This window comes from Mandrillus leucophaeus, unplaced genomic scaffold, assembly GCF_000951045.1.
Source record: "Mandrillus leucophaeus isolate KB7577 unplaced genomic scaffold, Mleu.le_1.0 Scaffold374, whole genome shotgun sequence".
Classification (NCBI taxonomy): domain Eukaryota; kingdom Metazoa; phylum Chordata; class Mammalia; order Primates; family Cercopithecidae; genus Mandrillus; species Mandrillus leucophaeus.
Window position 1 is genome coordinate 349,724 of NW_012103965.1, and position 23,370 is coordinate 373,093.

The 23,370-nt window shown below is 39.3% G+C and overlaps 1 protein-coding gene across 8 annotated transcripts in view; it reads left to right on the plus strand.

Annotated features, from left to right (window-relative positions):
- SYNRG (synergin, gamma) overlaps positions 1-23,370 on the plus strand; it is a 92,595-nt gene that overhangs the window by 23,886 nt on the left and 45,339 nt on the right. For 5 of the 8 annotated variants that reach the window (XM_011990212.1, XM_011990209.1, XM_011990211.1 and 2 more), the window contains exons 4-9: positions 886-991; positions 1,559-1,670; positions 10,372-10,449; positions 14,832-15,028; positions 15,929-16,177; positions 17,878-18,011. In XM_011990212.1, coding sequence (XP_011845602.1) covers positions 886-991; positions 1,559-1,670; positions 10,372-10,449; positions 14,832-15,028; positions 15,929-16,177; positions 17,878-18,011 — 876 coding nt within the window. Of the gene's footprint in view, positions 1-885; positions 992-1,558; positions 1,671-7,345; positions 7,649-9,173; positions 9,408-10,371; positions 10,450-14,831; positions 15,029-15,928; positions 16,178-17,877; positions 18,012-23,370 lie in introns of all 8 variants that reach the window. The other 3 variants (XM_011990206.1, XM_011990207.1, XM_011990214.1) reach the window with 3 other exon arrangements.

Sequence of the window (23,370 nt, forward strand, 5' to 3'; positions counted from 1 at the left end):
AAAAAAAAAAAAAAAACTCTTAAGGCCTGGCCCAGTGGCTCATGCCTATAATCCCAGCACTTTGGGAGGCTGAGGCGGGCAGATTGCTTGAACCCAGGAGTTCAAGGTCAGCCTGAGCAACATGGGGAAACCCTGTCTCTACAAAAAATACAAAATATTAGCTAGGCTTAGTGGCTCATGCCTGTAGTCCCAGCTGCTCAGGAGGCTGAGGTGGGAGGATCACCTGGGCCCCGAGATTGAGGCTGCAGTCAGCCGTGATCATGCCACTGTACTCCAGTTTGGCTAACAGAGTGAGACCCTATTTAAAAACAAAAACAAAAAAGACTCTTTAAAATACCATTATTACAAGTTTAGAGTCAAAAAGGACCTTAGAGATCCTCTAATTCAACCCTGTTGTTTTATATCTAGTGAAAGTGAAGTCCAGGAAAATGAAACAACTTGTCAGTCCAGGTAACACAGTTACCAGCAAAGCCTGAACCCAAAGTCAGGCCTCCTGATTTCCCAGATCATTACTCTTTCTCCTGTATGACACTGCCTTCCCAAGCAGGTTCTTGTTTAATATGCAGAGCAAAGTGTGTTCTTACGTTTGTCTGCCTGTTTTTTGAGAACGCTTTTGTATGCAAAAGCTTGTTTCCTCCTCTTGCAAATTAGATGAGAAATAAATTCATATTCATAATTTAGGTAAATCATTATTTAGACTCATGTCAAATATTTTGGAATTAATGTAGTGAGGAAACAGGATTGTCATAAGAAAACTAGATATTTAGCAATGAAATTTACACTTCTAGAAGTGCAACATGATATTGCTGAAACTGTTAGAAATCTGAATATAAAACAGTGTATAATCCTGGGAGCTTGTTTTTTATTAGGTCATTTTTCCTTCAGGAAACGATTTGAACAGCAGCAAAAACTCTTAGAAGAAGAAAGAAAAAGACGCCAGTTTGAAGAGCAGAAGCAAAAGCTCAGACTTTTGAGCAGTGTGAAACCCAAGGTAATACTTCAATACTTCTCTTCACCCAGAACATACACACCCTGAATGTGCCTCTTCCCACTCATTGAGTGGATGTCATCACTGGGGCACCAGCCCAAGCTGGGGCTGTGATTGACTCTTCTCATTTCGGTTTATCTAATTCCTAATGTGAAGGATTTTTCATTTTCTGTGAAGATACACTGTTATTGATGAGAATAGGGTATCTATCAGCCATTGTCTTCTCAGCTCTTTTTTAGTATCATGGCAGTATTTGTAATCTTTTTCTTGGAAAGCAGTAATCCTGAATTCAGAAATATTTCATATTTCTCTTAGAGCCTTCACAGGACACTTAATATCAAACAGGTCTATCCTGAAGTATTTATATATTGGCCTTGTAATGTTTTTATTTTCTGTAGAGTGTCATTGTTTAGTCATTTACCTGTTTTTCTGACTTGGAGAATTCATCATCAGAAGTATGTGGTAAAAATATTGGAAGTAGATGAGTATCTGTGCTTTTCTTAATTTGGGAGGGTTTAGGATAGAGTGAGGGATAAGTAAAGAAATATACTTATATTTGTTGTTTCTTAGACAGGAGAGAAGAGTAGAGATGATGCTTTGGAAGCCATAAAAGGAAATTTAGATGGGTTTTCCAGAGATGCAAAAATGCACCCTACTCCAGCATCGCACCCCAAGAAACCAGGTAGTTTTAAGAGGCATTACATTTTTCTTTTCTTGGAAGGTGATTTACGTAGTCCCTGTTTCTTTACCTCGCCATTATATGTGTGTGTGAAAAGTCAATGCAGAGCTCTTCCTTCAAGCTAAGTACAGATTTGGATGTTCTGAAATGTGCAGTGGCTTGAGAGCTGTAGTCTGGATAACAACTGTCTTGGGACAGAAAAAAACCTGTCTTCTAATTAAATGTCAGTACGACAATTTCACCTGTAAGTTTTCTGTATATAAATATATTAACATTAGTAAAATCTATTCAATCAGAGCAAATGTAATAAATGAGTTTACCGTTTAATTCTCATTGTTTTATAGTAATTTTATGAACTAGTTCTGATTTCATTACTTAATGTGATTAAACTTATAAATTCTTTTTTTTTTTTTTTTTTTTTTGAGACGGAGTCTCGCTCTGCCACCCAGGCTGGAGTGCAGTGGCCGGATCTCAGCTCACTGCAAGCTCCGCCTTCCGGGTTCACGCCATTCTCCTGCCTCAGCCTCCCGCCCGTCTCGGCCTCCCAAAGTGCTCTTATAAATTCTTAAAATGACTCGTTTCTAAAAATCATGGGTGTAATAATGCTCTTCTTGAAATTTTAGTTTCTCTAATGCATTTCTTTGTAATTTTTATCATCATTTATTTTCAGGTAAGCAAAAAAAAATGTACCTGTTTCAGAAAGCAGGGTAAAGGGATTGGGGGGTGGCATTTGGTTGTTCTTTTGAACATTTGGCAGTTCAAATGAGTCTTGTATTTGCATAATTGTTACCACATTGTTTTTAAAAATTCAACATTTCAAGTCGGGCGCTGTGGCTCATGTGTGTAATCCCAGCACTTTGGGAGACTGAGGCGGGTGGGATCACTTGAGGTCAGGAGTTTAAGACCAGCCTGGCCAACATGGTGAAACCCTGTCTCTACTAAAAATACAAAAATAGGCCAGGCATGGTGGCTCAAGCCTGTAATCCTAGCACTTTGGGAGGCCGAGACGGGCGGATCACGAGGTCAGGAGATCGAGACCATCCTGGCTAACATGGTGAAACCCCATCTCTACTAAAAAATACAAAAAACTAGCCGGGCGACGTGGCGGGTGCCTGTAGTCCCAGCTACTCGGGAGGCTGAGGCAGGAGAATGGCGTAAACCCGGGAGGCGGAGCTTGCAGCGAGCTGAGATCCGGCCACTGCACTCCAGCCTGGGCGACAAAGTGAGACTCCGTCTCAAAAAAAAAAAAAAAAAAAAATTAGCTGGGCATGGTGGCGCGTGCCTGTATTCCCAGCTACTCGGGAAGCTGAGGCAAGAGAATCACTTGAACCCGGGAGGCGGAGGTTACAATGAGCCGAGATCATGCCACTGCCCACTCCAGCTTGGGCGTCAGAGCAAGACTCCTTTGCAAAAATTCAAAGTTTTGACATTTTATCAGCTGATTTCAAGAAAACGTACCTAATAGGTGAACAGTTTTCATAAATCATTTAGGCAGCCAAGAAAGTACTACCTTCTGCTGGAAAATGTTACATTGATAAATTTTATCTTGAACTCTTGTATTATAGTACCTTTCATGGTTGATATCAAGAAGGAATAATCACAGGCATAGTAACCAGTTCTTGATTTTCCGGGACAACTTTTACTCTGTTCTGTTAATTTCACTTAAGATTCCCATTCCAAAAGTATGCCCCAAAATAAAATATACAAGATTGAAAAGAAAACAGATATTAGCAATCAGGCTGAGATTAGAAAGGAAAAATATACCTAAAAATGAAAATTATAAGTTGAATAAGCTAGTCAAGGAGTAATTCAAGAATATATATTGGAAGTTAATACTAAAACTGGACCTAGGCTGGAGGTTAGGAAAAGGAGAGAAAGGCAGTCAGGAGTTCAAGACCAGCCTGGCCAACATGGTGAAACCCCGTCTCTACTAAAAATACAAAAAATTAATTGGGCATGGTGACACATGCCTATAATCCCAGTCACTTGGTAGGCTGAGGCAGGAGAATAGCTTGAACCTGGGAGATAGAGGCTGCAGTGAGTCAAGACTGCGCCACTACACTCCAGCCTGGACGACAGAGTGAGACTCCATCTGAAAAAAACAAAAAACCAAAAACCTAGTCGTAAAGTATTTATAAAAAGAGTGTCCAGCCATTCTACCACCAAAGGCACCTTTTAAATTTCTCTTTATAGATTGTTTATCTAAAATGCTGAATACTGAATATACAAACTATATTGATCATATAAATTTTTTTTTTTGGGACAGGGTCTCACTCTATTGCTCAGGCTGGAGTGCAGGGACATGATCACAGCTCACTGCAGCCATGACTTCCCAGGCTCAGACAATCCTCCCACTTCAACCTCACGAGTAACTGGGACCACAGATGCACACCACCACACCTAATTTTTGTATTTTTTGTAGAGACGAGATTTCACCATGTTGCCCAGGCTGATCTCAAACTCCTGGGCTCAACCAGTCCACCTGCTTTAGCTTTCCAAAGTGCTAGGATTACAGGTGTGAGCAACTGTGCCTGGCCCATCATATAACTTTTATACTTCTTTTTAATCATACACATTAGCTGCTAGAGTTGGTATGGGCCAAAATATATTCCACATAGAATTCACACATTCTAGCCAAATGCAAAGAAACATTGGTTTGGTCATTATAGTATATTCCAAGTAAATAGTCAGGGTCCATTTAAAAAATATTTTAAGTAGCTGGGAACCCAAATTGAGAACCTAATTGTTGGGAGACTTGGAATATAATGTGGGAGGGCTTTTTCTTTTTAAAACAAACTTAATTAAGGCAATAATTTTGCATATTTTGCATCTTCTTAGAACTTTCAGTGCATCCAGGTTTTGTTTCATTGATCCTAGAGAGAGGAAAGAAGTATGCAGGGTCTCCATTTTTCAAATGAGAGCCATTTCTTTAAAAAAAAGACTACTCCTAAGCTTCAAGTCAGTGAAGAAAAAAAGACTACTTATTGTGACAATAGACTTTAGTCATATTAAAGCAATTCAAAGTAATTTAAAATGTGGGGAGGCTGGGCGCAGTGGCTCACACCTGTAATCCCAGCACTTTGGGAGGCCGAGGTGGACAGATCACCTGAGGTCAGGAGTTTGAGACCAGCCTGACCAACATGGAGAAACCCCGTCTCTACTAAAAATACAAAATTAGCCAGGTGTGGTGGTGCATGCCTGTACTCCGGGAAACTGAGGCAGGAGAATCTCTTGAACCCAGGAGGTGGAGGTTGCTGTGAGCAGAGATCACGCCGTTGCACTCCAGCCTGGGCAACAGAGCGAGACTCTGTCTCAAAAAAAAAAAAAAAAAAAATCTGGGGCCAGGCGTGGTGGTGCACACCTGTAATCCAGCTACTTGGGAGGCTGAGGCAGAAGAATTGCTTGAACCTGGGAGGCAGAGGCTGCAGTGAGCTGAGATTGCGCCACTGCACTCCAGCCTGGGTGACAGAGCTAGACTCCATCTCAGAAAAACAAAAACAAAAACAAAACAAAGAAGGTGAGACATGGTGGCTCACATCTGTAATCCCAAAACTTTGGGAGACCAAGGCAGGCAGATCATGTGAATTCAGGAGTTCGAGACCAGCCTGGCCAATATGGTGAAACCCTGTCTCTACTAAAAATACAAAAATTAGCTGGGCGTGGTGGTGGGCGCCTGTAGTCCCAGCTACTTGCGAGGCTGAGGCACGAGAATGGCTTGAACCTGGGAGGCAGAGGTTGCAGTGAGCTGAGATCATGCCACTGTACTCTAGCCTGATTGACAGAGGGAGACCCAGTCTCAAATAATAATAATAATAGTAGTAGTAGCAATAATACATGTAAAGATGCAACAATAAAATAGTATTGTTAAAGAGCTTCATGTTAAATGTAGCCCCAGTCGAGCAGGTTCATTACATAAGTGAATTTTATATTTAATAATAAAAAGCCACAGTGACATTTGTATCATTTAGTGCCAAAAATCTTTTAAAGGTAGTCGTAGTCTTCAGGCAGGGTTTACTTTCTTAAATTGACTGTTATTGTTTGATTCAGCACTTTATATATCCTAATGTTGATGCTTTTCACAAGAAAATATCACCTTAATAATGTGTTTAATATTCTTGTCTTGGCCAGGCATGGTGGCTTAGCCTGTAATCCCAGTGCTTTGGGAGGCCAAGGTGGGTGGCTTACCTTAGGTCAGGAGTTCAAGACCAGCCTGGCCAGTACGGTGAAATCCCTGTCTCTACTAAAAATACAAAAATTGGGCTGGGTGTGGTGGCTCACACCTGTAATTCCAGCACTTTGGGTGGTGGAGGCGGGCAGATCACAAGGTCAGGAGTTCGAGACCAACCTGGCCAATATGGTGAAACCCCATCTCTACTGAAAATACAAAAATTAGCCGGGCATGGTGGTTGCTACTTGGGAGGCTGAGGCAGAAGAATTGCTTGAACCCAGGAGGCGGAGGTTGTCGTGAGCCAAGATCACGCCATTGCACTCCAGTCTGGGTGACAGAGCAACAGTCTGGGTGACAGAGCAAGACTCCAGTCTGGGTGACAGAGCAACAGTCTGGGTGACAGAGCAAGATTCCATCTCTCTCTCTCTCTCTCACACACACACACACACACACACACACACACACACACACAAAAAAAAAAAAAAAAGACAAAAATTAACTGGGCATGGTGGTGCGTACCTGTAGTCCCAGCTACTCAAGAGGCTGAGGCAGAAAAATCTCTTGAACCTGGGGAACAAAGCAGAGGTTGCAGGGAGCTGAGCTCATGCCATTGCACTCTAGCCTGGGCATCACAGAGAGATTCTATCTCAAAAAAAAAAACAAGTTCTTTTGTAATTTTTATTCCTCATATGGTAACTTTACTGAAATATGATCTATGCAAGTGTGTGGATCAAGCATGATATTTCACAAATTACAAGTTTGTATTGTGCATTATTTCTTACTGAATTTCTTAATAAATAATGAAATTTAGTCATCATGGTATATATCTGTCCAAAATGTATTCAGCACTATATAGGTAGGTTTTCTTACATCTGATGTGTATTGGTTTGAGATAATATTATCTAGATAAACAGATCATTTTGACTTCAAAAATAATCGTCACTTTGATGTAAAGCATCAATGGTCTCAGGGGAAAAATTATTAATCTAATGAAAGAAAGAAAGACTGTCAAGGCCAGGAGCTCGAGACCAGTGTGGGCAACATAGTGAGACACCATCTCTATGAAAAAAAAAAGAAAGGAAGAATTAGCTGGGTATGCTGGCATGTACCTATATTCCTAGCTACTCAGGAGGCTGAGGCTGGAGGATCGTTTGAGCCCAAGAGTTTGAGGCTGCTATGATTATGAGCTGTGAGCATGCCACAGCACTCTGGCCTAGGTCCTGTCTCTAAAATAAATCAATGGATACATACATTTTTAGTTTTGCCTTTTTTGAACCAAATGCAAAATAGCTATTAAAATTCCCCTTTAGAAAGACATAAAATTGTGTATAGACATCAAAGTGTTTTACATGCATCATATAATTCCATTTGACTATTGTTACTTGTTATTTCTTGTTCACCTCCCTGTTTATGTTTCAATATATTCTTTTGCAATTGTACTACATCTTAATTCCTTTTTCTCTGTTGGTTTCCATTTTTGTGTGTTTCATTGCCATTTTCCATTTTGCAGATTGCCCCACATCATCTCATTCTACTAAAACTGTCTCCCCATCACCTGCCTTTCTTGATGAAGAAGAATTCAGTGACTTTATGCAGGGACCTGTTGAAGTTCCCCCATGTGGGCCTTCTTCCACGTCCCAGCCCTTTCAGTCTTTCCTCCCCTCCACCCCACTTGTCCAGTTGCATACACAGAAGGCTGGGACACAGCCTCTCCCTCCAGGTCAGAGTCCAGTGTCTTTTGCCTTACATGGTGTCCCTGGGCAAATTCCTTACTTCTCTACTGCTTCAGCCTCACACAGTGTACCAAAAGCAGGTAACTCTTAGCATTATTAATGAAAATATTCTTAAGATATCCTGGGATAACTTATTTTTGTTATATAAGTAGAATAATCCAGTGATGTTGGCAAATAAACATGTACATGAATGTATGACTGCTGTTGAAATTCAACAAACAAGTGTTCTAGATTTTTAAGTTCTGGGGTCTTCACATTCCGGAAAGGTGATTTAAAAGTTTTGCTCCTCAAGTAGGAGCACTTTAAACTGCCTTATAACTTTAAAAGAAATCTTCTGATTTTTCTGGAAGATTGTTGTTTGGGAGATTCACCAATATCATTTTCTTAAGAATAAGGAGCTAGGAAAGGCTTCTTTAGAAAGTAGTCTTTCAGCTTCAGTGACAGGGCACTTGGGGACAGAAGCCCGGGTTGTTCATTTACTATCAGTTTGTCCTTGATGTGCCTTAGATTTTGTCATCTGTAAAATGAATAGAGACAGCTACACATCCTGGCTTGAGACAGGGTACTGGCAGGGATCTTGGCAGACATGTACTCAGTCCAGACTTTCTCATTTGATGGATGTGAAAACAGACCAAGAGGTGATGATGATGTCACTGGCCAGAGGCCTCCCTAGGAGTTAAAGTGTTATCTTATGTAGGTTGTCAGATTTCAAAGGTAGTGCTCCTTCTTCCACTATACTCTTCCACCTACTGTCTCATAGAATTCTTTAGAATCACAGTAGATAATTATGTTTACATTCTCTAAAATCTCTAATAGTCTCTCAAGTCCTATACAAATGTGCAATAATTGAATTATTTCAACGTTTACATTTTTTTATTTTTTGAGACAGAGTCTTGCAGTATCGCCCAGGCTGGAGTGCAATGGCTTGATCTCAGCTCACTGCAACCTCCGCCTCCTGGGTTCAAGTGATTCTCCTGCCTCAGCCTCCCGAGTAGCTGAAATTACAGGCACCTGCCACCATGCCTGGCTAATTTTTTGTATTTTTAGTAGAGGTGGGGTTTCACTATGTTGCTCAGGCTGGTCTTGAACTTCTGACCTTGTGATCTGCCTGCCTTGGCCTCCCAAAGTGCTGGGATTGCAGGCTTGAGCCACGGCGCCTAGCCACAGTGTTTACATTATATGTGGCAGGACCTCCCTTTAGGATATGGAGGTGAGCTGAGCACCGTGGCTCACGTCTGTAATCCCAGCACTTTGGAAGGCTGAGGTGGGTAGGTCACCTGAGGTCAGGAGTTCGAGACCAGCCTGGCAAACATGACGAAACCCCGTCTCTACTAAAAATACAAAAATTAGCTGGGCTTGGTGATGGGCGCCTATAATCTTAGCTACTCAGTAGGCTGAGGCGGGAGAATCGCTTGAACCTGGGAGGCAGAGGTTGCAGTGAGCTGAGATCGTGCCAGTACACTATAGCCTGGGCGACAAAGTGAGACTCTGTCTCAAAAAAAAAAAAAAAAAAAAGAATATGGGGGTGGAGATGGATGATTGAAAAGATTAGACATACACACATATACAGTTATATATAAATAATCCTTCATGCTGTTTGTTTAGGCCCTTCCTTGGAGGAGAAGTTCCTAGTATCTTGTGATATAAGTACATCTGGGCAGGAACAAATTAAATTAAATACTTCTGAAGTTGGCCACAAAGCCCTAGGCCCAGGTTCCAGTAAGAGCCATCCCAGTGTAACGGCCAGTAACGGGGGTGCTGTAGATGGATGTGTAAGTGGTACCACCACTGCAGAGGCAGAAAAGACTTCAGATCAAAACCTGTCAATTGAAGAGAGTGGTGAGCTCGTGAAACATTCAGCAAAAAACTTGTTTAACCAAACGTTGCTCAAATGCTAACACCTTAAGCATTAATCTTCAAATGAATGCTGCTTGATTTTGCTAATTGAAATTTTGCTTGAAATATATTTAATGCATTCCTTTCTCCAATTAACCCCTAAGATTTTGCTCTGAATTCTTTCAACACACTGTTACTCGTTTTTAAAAATGATTTTGATAACTGGTTTTCTTAATTGGAATCATTTCTGATTTAAAATTTTCTTTCCTTTTATTTTATAAAAACTCTCTTTTTTTCCACTTATACTTTGCCTTCTTCCATAAAGGTTGAAAAGTTAAAATGTAACTGGAAAAGTCACCAATGAGAATATAATCTTGCTTTGTCTACAATAAATCATATGCACCACTGCCTAAAATATCTAAATTTTATAAATTCAACCCTCAGAAATGAATTAGAACGTGGGCAGCCTAGGAGGCAAACTTTTGGGAGGATATTTCACTGGACAAAAAGCCCCCAAAAGTCCTGTATATTTAAAACATCTGTATCATATGTAGATTAAAAAAAAAAAAAGAATGAAACTTTGCAAAGAAGCACTAGTAAAAACTGCAAGTAAAGCTGGGACAATTAAATATTTTTAGATACATAATTTTAAACTATCATCTATCATTTTTTTCCTTAATTTGTAATACATGTTAAATGGTGCAAGGCTTATATGATTTAGAATATTGAATTGATACATTTTAGATTTTGTATAATTTACTCTTTAGGACATAGTTAACGTACAAGAGTTGCTTAGAAACCAAATACTTTATTCTGAATCTGGGGCGGGGGGACCAAATATTTTAATTGTATTGGTGACTTTTTTTAGTGTCTCCAGCCAATGCTGTTTATAAAAAACCATGACTCAGTGTGATTTCACCATCTTCTCCATGGATCACTGTATACATTGATGTTTCTTATCTTCTAGGTGTGGGAGTATTTCCCTCTCAGGATCCTGCTCAGCCCAGAATGCCTCCTTGGATTTACAATGAGAATTTGGTTCCAGGTAAAAAAGCCCAGGATTCCCATCTGGATATTTTGCTATAAATATTGTAAATGTAGTTGTAAATATTTACTGTCGTAGTTACAAAATATGCAGGAGGAATTGTGACTTTTCTTTTTTTCTGAAAGAGTACAGAAATTAAATAAATGTCGTGTTTCATAAGACTGCCTCATGTATGGAATAACTATATAAATGAAGGAGAATAGTTTTGTGTTAGTGTTTTATCAGCCATCATACTTCCATTTCTAAAAGCTCTTTTAGATTTATTATGCTTTAATAGACATTATCAAATATTTAGTTCAGTGATTAATAACATCAAGAATTTTACTAAAATATTTAATGTCATTTTCTGAATTCTTAGTTTATATTTTTAAAAATATTATTTCTGTGACTTATTTGTCATGTAATACTATATGAAATAAAAGACCATGTGGGATCTTTTTTTTCACATTGGAAGATGTGAAGGATAGTGTTCACTTTTTTTTTTTTTTTTTTGAGACAAGGTCTTACTATGTCACCCAGGCTGGAGTGCAGTGACACAATCTTGGCTCACTGCAGCCTTGACCTCCCCAGGCTCAATCCTCCCACCTCAGCCTCTCTAGTAGCTGGGACTACAGGTGCGTGCCACTACGCCCAGCTAATTTTTGTATTTTTTTGTAGAGACGGGGTCTCACCATGTTGCTCAGGCTGGTCTCAAACTCCTGGGCTCAAGTGATCTGCCTGCCTCGGTCTCCCAAAGTGCTGGGATTACGAGTGTGAGCCACTGCACCCGGCCTACTTCTTCTTTACGTGTATTTTTACTGCTGAGCCAAAAAGAAAAAAAAAAAGAAAATCCTTAAAGTGCATTTTCTTCTTTAAACAAAAAAAAAATTTATTTTTAATTTTTATGGCTACATAAGTGTATATTTTTATGGAGTACATGAGATATTTTGATACAGACATACAATATGTAATAATCACATCAGGGTAGATAGCGTATCCATTACCTCAAGCATGTATTACTTCTTTGTGTTATGAATGTTCCAATTATACTCATTATTGTTTTCTTATAATAAAATAATTATTTTAATGAAGTATTCAAAATAATTTTAAACATCTGATAGTAAGATTAGACACAAATGAGTATGCTGCACAAATTATTGTTGACTGTAGCTACCTTGTAGTGCTATCAAATTCTAGATCTTATTCCTCCTATCCAACTATATTTTTATGCCTATTAACCATCCCCATTATTCCCCCCTCCCCACTACCCTTCTCAGCCTCTGGAAACCATCATTCTATTTTCTGTCTCCATGAGTTTAGTTGTTTTAATGTTTAGCTTCCACAAACGAATGAGAATATGTGAAGTTGGTCTTTCTATGCTTGACTTATTTCTCTTAATATAATGTCCTCTAGTTCCAACCATGTTGTTGGAAATGACAGGATCTCAATTATTTTATGGCTCAATTTTGCTCCATTGTGTATATGTACCACATTTTCTTTATCCATTCGATAAAGTGTCTGTCAACGGACACTTAGGTTGCTTTTGAATCTTGGCTTATAAATTAGTACAGCCACTGTGGAGAAATATTTATACTGTTCTCCATAGTGGCTATACTAATTTACATTCCTACCAATAGTGTATGAGGGTCCCCTTTTCTCCACATCCTCACCAGCATTCGTTATTGCTTGTCTTTTGGATAAAAGCCATTTTAAGTGGGGTGAGATGATATCTCATTGTAGTTTTGATTGACATTTCTCTGATGATCAATGATGTTGAGCCCGTTTTCATAAGCCTGTTTGCCATTTGCATGTCGTCTTTTGAGAAATGCCTATTCAGTTGTCTTGCCCATTTTAAAATCAGATTGTTAGCTTTTTTTTCTGTTGAGTTGTTTGAGCTTCTTATATATTTTGGTTATTAATCCCTTGTCGGATAGTTTACAGATATTTTCTCCCGTTCTGTGTGTTGTCCATTTTTTGATTGTTTCCTTTGCAGTGCAAAAGCTTTTTAACTTGATGTGATCCCATTTGTCCATTTTTGCTTTGATTGCCATTATTTTTGGGTTATTACTCAAGACATCTTGCCCAGATCAATGTCCTGGAGAGTTTCCCTAAGTTTTCTTTTAGTAGTTTCATAGTTTCTGGTCTTAGATTTAAAAGTCTTTAATTCATTTCGATTTGAGTTTTGTATTTGATGTGGGATGGAGTCTAGTTTTATTCTTCTGCATATGGATATCCAGTTTTTCCAGCACCATTTATTGAAGAGACCCTTCCCAATGTATATTCTTGGCACCTTTCTGAAAAATGAATTCACTGTGGATGTGTGGATTTATTTCTGGGTTCTCTATTCTGTTCCATTGGTCTCTGTGTCTGTTTTTATGTTATTACTATGTTGTTTTGGTTACTATAGCTTTGTAGTGTAATTTGAAGTCAGGTAATATACAGTAATGTACGGCAATTCCTCCAGTTTTGTTCTTTTTGCTCAGAATGGCTTTGGCTATTCTGGGTCCTTTGTGGTACCATATAACTTTTAGGATTATGTTTTCTGTTTCTGTGAAGAATGTAATTGGTATTGATAGGGATTGCATTGAATCTGTACTACCCATTGCTTTGGGTAGTATGGACATTTTAACAACATTGATTCTTCCAAAACATGAACATGGAATATTTCTCTACTTTTTTATGTCCCCTTCAATTTCTTGCATTAATGTTTTATAGTTTTCATTCAAATGCATTTTCTGATACTACTCATAATGACAAAAGGCTGATTGTTACCAAATCGTATGTACAATTCAACTGTACATAAAAATAATGGCTTTTCTTCCAAATGCCTATTAGACAGTTTGTATCTTTTCTTCTTCTCTGTCCAAACAAACGAAATCTAGATCTTGTTATATTTTGGAGTTTTATCCATTTTCTGCCGGTTTGTATTACTTTCTCCCTCTTCCTTCCAAACATACATGCACATATACTTTCTAGTCAAAACATGTATTTTTTTTTTTTTTTTTTTGAGATGGAGTCTCTCTCTGTCACCCAGGCTGGAGTGCAGTGGCGCGATCTTGACTCACTGCAACCTCTGCCTCCCGGGTTCAAGCAATTCTCCTGCCTCAGCCCCCTGAGTAGCTGGGGCTACAGGTATACACCACCACGCCTGGCTAATTTTTTGTTATTTTTAGTAGAGATGGGATTTCACCATATTGGCTAGGCTGGTCTGGAACTCCTGACCTTGTGACTCGCCCACCTCGGCATCCCAAAGTGCTGGGATTACAGGCATGAGCCACCACATCCGGCCAAAAATATATGTTCTTATGGAGAGCCCACTAACCTGTAATCCATACTTATAATCCCAGATGTAAAATTTTTGTTTTAAACAGTTTCTCTGTCCACCTTAGCCCCACTAACTTTCATCTCCCTAACTAAGCTTGCTAGATTTAGTAAATAACCATACAGGTTGCCCAGTTAAATTTGAATTTCAGGTAAAAAGCAAATAATTTTTTAGTATAAGTATGTCCCATGCAATATTGGCATTCTTTATTTTAGCCCTGTCTCTAACAACATTTCCCACTTGGTCCTTTGGAAAACCCATGTTATTATCAAAAACTCACCAACCGTACCCCCCTTTTTAAGACACTTGTTCTGCTTCCTCACCCTAACAGAAACTGGGTCTTTCCTTAAAGGTTGTATTTCCATAGCATCTTCTCCAATGGTGTTTTCTCTCACAGCCTCAATGTTGGTATAATTCTTACTTCCTGTTGCTCTTTTCAAACTGTTCCCACCATCATTACTCTACGGCTTCTCTTGTAATATCCAAAGCGTGCTGTCTTGTTACAGTCTTCTACTGAATTATAAGACTTTGTCTCACCTCTAGCCCTAAACTTTATCTTTAGTACCAAGCTCCAGACTCTGATTGTCTGCTGGACGTTTCCTCTTGAATATCTCAATTTTTTTTTTCTTTTTTTCTGAAACGGAGTCTCACTGTTTCCCAGGCTGAAGTGCAGAGTGCAGAGTTGCAATCTTGGCTCACTGCAACCTTTGTCTCGGGGTTCAAGCGATTCTCCTGCCTCAGCCTCCTGAGTAGCTGGGCCTACAGGCACATGCCACCACGTCTGGCTAATTTTTGTATTTTTAGTAGAGATGGGGTCTCACTATGTTGGCCAGACTGGGCTCGAACTCCTGACCTCAGATGATCTGCTGGCCTTGGCCTCCCAAGTGCTGAAAGATTATAGACGTGAGCCACCATGCCCAGCTGCACTGAAATATGTTTAAAGCAGTTTAAACCCTGACATGGCTTTGGTTCTATTAAAGCAGTTTGATTGAAGATTATTCTTGTATACCAACAATGGCACCCCAAAAAATGAATCACTTGGAATGTGTTTCCATTTGTAATCTGGTATTTCCTTTAATAGATGCCTATAAGAAAATCTTAGAAACCACAATGACTCCAACTGGAATAGATACTGCCAAACTGTATCCCATTCTGATGTCATCTGGGCTTCCCAGGGAAACTCTTGGACAGATATGGGCCTTAGCTAATCGAACTACACCTGGCAAACTTACAAAAGAAGAACTTTATACTGTTCTAGCCATGATAGCGGTAACACAGGTAAACCATGTTTCTTAAGTTAGATCAAATAACTTTATTAGTATAAATTGCAAGGATATGAAATCTTTTTTACTACATTGTGTAACTCCTTGTACATTAAAATTTAGGTCATTTTCAGGATATAGTACTTCAAAAATGTAGAGTTTATATGATGTGCATAATAGCAAGTTATTCCTTTGTTTAAAGACCTTTTGTTTTGGTTTGTTTTTGAGACTGAGTCTCACTCTATTGCCCAGGCTGGAGTGCAGTGGTGCGATCTCAGCTTACTGCAGTTTCCACCTCCCGGGTTCAAGTGATTCTCCTGCCTCAGCCTCCCAAGTAGCTGGGATTACAGGCACCTGCCACCATGCCTGACTAATTTTTATATTTTTAGTAGAGATGGGGTTTCACCATGTTGGCCAGGCTGGTCTCGAACTCCTGACCTCAAGTGATCCACCTGCCTCGGCCTCCCAAAGTGCTGGGATTACAGGTGTGAGCCACCATGCCTGGCCTAAAGACTTTTAATATATTAACATTCTCTGAATTTGAAAGTTAGTCAGTAATAGGTGAAATTACTCTGTCTTTTGAAGTTTTCTCTAAAATTTCATAGATATAAAGTATTCTCAGTCTGGTAGAAATTTTTCTTTTATTGCAAAGTCATTTAAAATGATTTGATCGTATAGAATTAACCAAACGTGTCAGAAAGTGAAAATGTCAGAACTGATATGTGTTGGCCATTTCTTTGTTAAGTATTAGGTTTGCATTGACCTTGTAACTTTTTTTCTTAAATCAAATTCATGAGTTTTGAGAGTAGGAGTGGAAACATGCAAAGGCTACAGATTTTTACCTTTCAGTCTCTGCCAGATTTCGACCGTATGTGGTTTACAACCCCCTAATCCATTTTCTTTCTATCATTTGTAGAGGGGCGTTCCTGCAATGAGTCCTGATGCTTTAAACCAGTTCCCAGCAGCTCCTATTCCAACTTTAAGTGGTTTTTCTATGACTCTGCCTGCGCCGGTGAGTCAGCCAACCGTGATACCTTCAGGCCCTGCGGGCTCCATGCCCCTCAGCCTTGGACAGCCAGTCATGGGTATTAACCTTGTTGGACCAGTGGGTGGAGCTGCAGCCCAGGCTTCTAGTGGTTTCATACCAACCTTCCCTGCAAATCAGGTAAATGAAGAAGCTGTGCATATTTCAAATAATCACTGAAAGTGAATCTGGGCACCATTTTTTCCAGGGATACATAGAGTAGGTTACTGGATTATAGGGAGCACATTTAAATTCTTAGGTTGTATCTTTCAGAAAAACTGCTAAACCTGAAATTAAAATACTTTAGTTTTTCACTTCTCAGATTAGCAAAAATGTTTTAAGTATATAATATTTAATGTCATTGAAAAAGTAGGGTAAAAGTGACTAATACACTCTAGGCTTATTGGTACAGCCTTGTTGAAAGGCAGGCTTGGCAATAGTTATCAAAATTCTAAATGTCAAGCTGGGCGTGGTGGTGTGTACGTATAGTACCAGCTACTCCAGAGGCTGAGGCGGGAGGATCACTTGATCCCAGGGGTTCAAGTCTGCAGTGTGCTATGGTTATGATCACACCATTGCACTCCAGCTTGGCAACAGAAGGAGACTCAGTTTAAAACAAAAAAAATGCCTCAGCATATCTGTATCTTCTCTCCTAGCAGTCATATTATTAGAAATCTATCCTAAGAAATAGTTACTCAAATTAGCAAAGATATGTAAGAATTTTTGTTGTAACATTGTTTGTTAAGAGTAAAAAGTGGAAATAGCTAAATATCTAACAGGAGGAGAAAGGTTAATTTCAGTTCATTCACACAGTGGTGGTAATCTTTAAACTGAGTAAGATAGAGCTACATGTACTGCATGGAAATGTATCTTTGTTATATAGTTAGAGTATAGAGCAATATAGTGTAATCGCATTTTTCTTTAAAACAAGTGAGCTGTTAACAGTACTTCTGGAGTGTGGGATTAGGAGTCAGTGTCCACTCTTTGTACATGTATGTGATTGGTTATGATGAGCTTGTGTCACTTAGTTTGCAAACATGCATGATATATCTATATGTCTTTTTTTTTTTTTTTTTTCATTTTGACCTTTTTAATTTTTTTATTTTTTTTGAGATAGAGTCTTGCTGTATTGCCCAGGCTGGAGTGCAGTGGTGTGATCTTGGCTCACTGTAACCTCTGCCTCCCAGGTTCAAGCCATTCTCCTGCCTCAGCCTGCCAAGTAGCTGGGATTACAGGTGCCCACCACCACACCCAGCTAGATATGTCTTTTAAAGATGGCAGGCACTTAGTAACCCAATGAATGTCATTCAGCTATTTTTTAAATGTATAGATTAGCTTTTTTTTTTTTTTTTTCAGCCAAAGTCTTGCTCTGTTGCCCAGCTGAGCTGGAGTGCAGTGGCACAATCTCAGCTCACTGCAACCTCTGCCTCTTGAGTTCAAGCGATTCTCCTGCCTCAGCCACCCATGTAACTGGGACTACAGACACATGCCACCATGCCCAGCTAATTTTTGTATTTTTAGTAGAGATGGGGTTTCACCATGTTGGCCAGACTGGTCTCGAACTTCTGACCTCAGGAGATCTGCCCACCTTGGCCTCCCAAAGCGCTGGGATTACAGACGTGAGCCACTGCGCTCAGCCTAGATTAGCTATTTAAACCAGTTTTTTTTACCATTTGTACCAGAGAGTATCTAAAAATACAAAACAGTATTCCTGCCTTAAGCACTTGAGTTAATGTATCTAAACTGAGAAATTTTAAGGGCAGTCTTTGACTGTTGGAGATTTGTTGTGTATTTATTTTGTCAGTCAGTGCTATTTATTTAAATATCCTTTATAAACCTAGGTAGTAAAGCCAGAAGAAGACGACTTCCAGGATTTTCAAGATGCTTCTAAGTCAGGATCCCTTGATGACTCTTTCAGTGATTTCCAAGAGTTGCCTGCTTCTTCAAAAGCAAGTAACTCCCAGCATGGAAACAGGTAGAAAAGAGTTTAATATATTTAACATTGTATTTAACCATTAAGAAAGAGACATCCATAATAGGAAGGCTAGGTGTGAGAAATTTAAAAACTAAGACTCCTTACTCTGCTACTTTCTATGATTATTCCTTCTGTATTAATACTTTTATTCTCCAAACTTCTCTCTTTTGTCCACCTTAAACTTCAGCTCCTACTGTTTCCTCTAAGTACACACCTACCTGGCAATATTCTTTTTCACCTGTGCCAAACCTTTATTATAGCTAGAGCACCTGTGCAGTGATGACTTCATGTTCCTGTATTAAAGCAAGGTCTTCAACTGTTGAAAAGTTTTTTAGGCAGGAGCACATAATTGTATGTTTTTGTAGTGTTATGTACTGTTGCTTTGCCACAGAATCATAATTCACAACTCTAATCATATTTCTTCACATTTCTTGTATAATTGACATTAGTGTCTTTTAAGCCTTCAGATTTCTGTTGTTTGCATAGACAGCTGCGTAAACATTTCTCTAAGGTTTTACATGCCACGTTAAGCTTCGGGTACAGTAACTGATTCAGTATGTTGTCAGCATTTTTTTTTTTTTTTTGAGATGGAGTCTAGCTCTGTTGCCCAGGCTGGAGGGCAGTGGTGTGATCTTGACTCACTGCAACCTCCACCTCCCAAGTTACAGCGATTCTCCTGCCTCAGTCTCCCTAGTAGCCAGGATTACAGGTGTCCACCATCACACCCAGCTAATTTTTTTGTATTTTTGGTAGAGATAGGGTTTCACCATTTCGCCATGTTGGCGAGGCTGGTCTCAAACTCCTGACCTCAAGTGAGCCTCTCGACTTGGCCTCCAAAGTGCTAGGATTACAGGCATGAGCCACCATGCCAAGCCTGCATTTTTAAAAAAGTATTTAGATATTTCTGCAAAGTGGAACACATCAGACACCAGAGTAAGCGATATGAATTCCTTTGTTTTTATTTTTCAAATTGGTTTTTGTCAGAATACATATTCCGTGTCTCCTGTGTTCCTGTTTATGCAGTTTCGCTCCTTTCTTCCCCATTTAGCCGATTGATTATCTCTTAGCACTTTGCCGCATACACACTGTAACAAGAACTAAGGGACAGGCATTATAGAGAATTACAAATTAGGAAAAGAGACTATTCCCCTGATTTTAAAAATATATTAAATGCATGTACGTAACATATAGAAGAAACATATAAGGAATGAGACCATAGAGTGCTGGTATTTCCGGGACTGCTGCACCAACACAAACAAGTTAAACCTTCTAGACACATAAATTATATTTCTACTCCAGATCTCTTCCTTCAAACAAAATTTGTATGTAGTACTACTATCTAAGCATTCCCATCTGAATGACTCAAGGCATCTCAAATTCACTGCATGAAATTAAATTCATTGTTTTCCTACTCAAAGCCAAATAAAAATGTGTTAAATCATTATTCCCTTCGTTGGTGAATGATGTCACCATATTCAGTCACCAGATTAAAAGCATGCTATTTACTTTGGCTCTGTCCTCTCTCCTTTACCACCATTAACTCTGTCAGCTCTGTGTGACAGTGTGTGATCTTAACTCCTGCCCGCTCTCAACTCTTGCTATTTCCCATGACTTACACTCCAGCCATGCCAGCATGACTCCAAACTGACCGTGCTCTTTCAAACTTTATACGTTCTGTTTGCTTCAGTCTGAAATACCCTTACCTAATCTCCCTATAGTTGTAGTTCCATTTCAGAAATCAGCTAAATATAGGAAGTTTTTCCTAACCAATTCCTACCTCCAAGGTGAGTTAGGGGCCCCTCCTTTGCTACTGCTATAGTACCTGATGAATATCTGTGCCCTAATTGTAACTGCTGGTTTTCCTGACTGTTTCCCTTACTAGGCTGTAAGTATCTGAAGACAATCATTCATGTTTATATATGTAGTGCTTGGCCCCGTCATATGTAATTAATAAAGATTTGCTGGATGACTGTATTATAGTATGTGGCTTATAAACATGATTTATCAAATTGGTGATTTATTTATCTGAGCAAAACTCTGTTTGTAGATGAAATTAAAATTTGGGGGTAGAAAGTTTTAAGATGGTGGCCAGACCTGAGATATATGGGGTATTAGCAATTTTGTGTGGCATTATCTCCATGTAATAGTTTACTTTCATATATGATACTTTGCAGATATTCCTCTTACATATAGCTCTGACTTGACTACTTCCATGCTTTCCTTGAATGAAACTATTTTATTTGTTTTTTTTTTTTTTAAGATGAAGCCTCGCTGTGTCACCAGGCTGGAGTGCAGTTGCGCAACCTCGGCTCACTGCAACTTCTGCCTCCCAGATTCAAGTGATTCTCCTGCCTCAGCCTCCCTAGTAGCTGGGACTACAGGCGTGCACCACCACACCAACCTATTTTTGTATTTTTAGTAGAGACGGGGTTTCACCATACTGTCCAGGCTGGTCTCAAACTCCTGACCTCAGGCGATCTGCCTGCCTTGGCCACCCAAGGTGCTGGAATTACAGACGTGAGCCACCATGCCCAAATGAATGAAACTATTTTGGTATTATCTAGAATTCATACTCAATATTCATTTATTCATCTAGCAAACATTTATTTAGTATTTGCTATATGCCAGACACTGGGATAGGCATGAGAAATACAGAAGCAAAAACCACAGTTCCTGCTCTAAGGACACTTAGTTTTATCTGGTATTTAAATTATCTGATAAAGTTCTCTTAGGATTAGTCCTTAAATGTATGTATAAAATGTATTCCCTAGTTTATGATAATCTGTACTCCAAATTGTTTTAAAAAGAGATTTGTTAAATCATGATGTGAATAGCTAAGCCTAGGAGAGACCATTTTGAACAGAAAATGGGCATTATTTGTTAGAGAAGATGAAAAGGCAAGTAAGATGTTAGGAGTAGACCGGGATGGAGAACATTGTTAGTCTGTGAGAAAATAACATTAGTAAGGGACAGCACCAGTTGTGGGATGCCTTATGACTTATGACATACTCTATTTTAAAGCATTTTAGGAGTAAGAAGTGGCACAATGAAAGTGATTCTTGCTACTGTGTATAGGATAAATTCAATTGCCATGGTAATCCTGCTGTGAGATGATGAGAATTACTCAGGGTTTAGAGTTATAGACACTGAACAGTTTATATCTGAGAAATTGGTTAGACTCGGTGTTGAACTAGATGTCAGAGTCAAAGGAGAGATGGCAGTTGAGCCCGCGCATAAAACCTGAAGGGCCTCTGGAAGGCAGCAACATCATCCAGTTACTCATTCAGAAAATACTATATGCCGGGCACTCGGGAGCCTAGACTAATCAAGAAAGCAGATATGGGACATTGATCATAGAAGAGTTAACAAGGGGGCCAGGGTTGGCCAGGCACGGTGGCTCATGCCTATAATCCCAGCACTTTGGGAGGCCGAGGCAGACGGATCATCTGAGGTCAGGAGTTTGAGACCAGCCTGGCCAACATGGCGAAACCCCGTCCCTACAAAAAAAATAAACAAATAAAAATACAAAAATTACCCAGGCATGGTGGTGTGTGCCTGTAATTCCAGCTACTTGGGAGGCTGAGGCAGGAGAATTGCTGAACCTGAGAGGTAGAGTTTCCAGTGAGCCAAGATCGCGCCACTGCACTCCAGCCTGGGAGACAGAGTGAGAAGTTGTCTTATTAAAAAAAAAAAAAAAAGGCTGGCGGGGAAGGCTGGGTGCAGTGGCTCTTGCCTGTAATCCTAGCACTTTGGGAGGCGGATCAGTTGAGTCCAGGAGTTCAAGACCAGCCTAGAAAACCTATGGAGACGCCATCTCTACCAAAAATGCAAAAATTACCTGGGCATGGTGGTACATGCGTGTAGTACCAGCTGTCCCAACTACTTGGGATGCTGAGGCAGGAGAATCACTTGAACCCAGGAGGTCGAAACTGCAGTGTGCCATGATCGTGCCGCTGCACTCCAGCCTGGACAACAGAGGAAGACACTGTCTCAAAAAATAAATAAAAGTTCACAAAGGGTTAATGTACAGGAGTTTGGGGTTGGTTAGTTTATTCTGCTGAGATCAAAATATTTCTTTTTAAATGTATATATTTAGCAGGGTAAGCAACTAAATAAAACTACCACAGTCATATGGAGTGATTGTAAAACACTAATAGATTCACTAGAGAAAATGCAAAATACTTTTTTATGCCGAATTTTTTAAGTCTTACCTTTCAGTAGAATACAGGTTCGTAAGTGTAAAATCAATATGCCTTTCTCACTTGAGTATTTTCATTAGTATGAAAGGGTAGAAATAACTGTCTTCATGTTTGGAACGGATGATGACTACTGTGTAACTGGCATAAACACTTTCATGGTGATTATAGTGTTTTTTTTTTAAATAACTTCAGAGAAAGAACTGGAATGAAATATTCATTTGCAGTGTGCATAAAATTACAGTCTGAGTCATAACTTTTTTTGAATGAAATTTTGTTGACTTTAATCAGCAAGCAGTACTTCATTACCCTGAAGATCCTGGTTTTTTTTTTTTTTCCCAATTCTGTGAATATAATTTTAAAATTAATCAATTAAGTGTAACATGTAGTAGAAAGATTTTTACCAATGAGCCTTAAAAGGCCATAGCTAAAGTTGGAGGATCATGAAAAATAAAGAAATCATTCAACTTTTGGGTTTTTTTCCCCCTAAGATGTTAATTGCCTTTATTCCCGTGTAACATCCTGTACAGTGAATTGTACTTTAATTACTTATGGAACTTTTAAAAAGTCAACTTACAATGTATAGATGATGGCTTATTTCATTTGTCAAGATCAGTTATGTAGCAGCTGTTTGGTGGTGATGTGAAATCATAATATTTGATGGCATTAAGTCCTAAAGGACTGTGTACCCCATTAGCATGCAGCTGCCGGAGCCTAGTTTTTACCTTGCTTGTAAGCCACTGATAAGAAGATTTAAATGACAGTGGGAATATTTTTGCTCCAGGGCAAAGAACTCAATAGAAATCCATTTATATAACTTGTGCATGGTATTGAATGACACAAACTAGTGGTGGAATGTAGTCATTCATATGTAAAGGTAGTTCTTCCAGGGAGCTGCCCGGGTCCGATAAGGGAAGAAGAAGAAGAAAAAAAAAAGTAATGCTTTTATAGTATGTGTTTAAGCCTTCTAAGAGTTACCCACACAGATACTACTCATTACGCTACTTTTCCATCCAGCATGAAATATGTCCACAGGCAAAAGTATCTTTATCTAATTTTGAAGTGATTGTTGTTTTGTTACAAAGATAGCTTCTGAAACCGCTGATGTGATCCTTGTAAAAATGCAAATTGTATTAACTCTACGGCAGCTTATCAGATGTGTG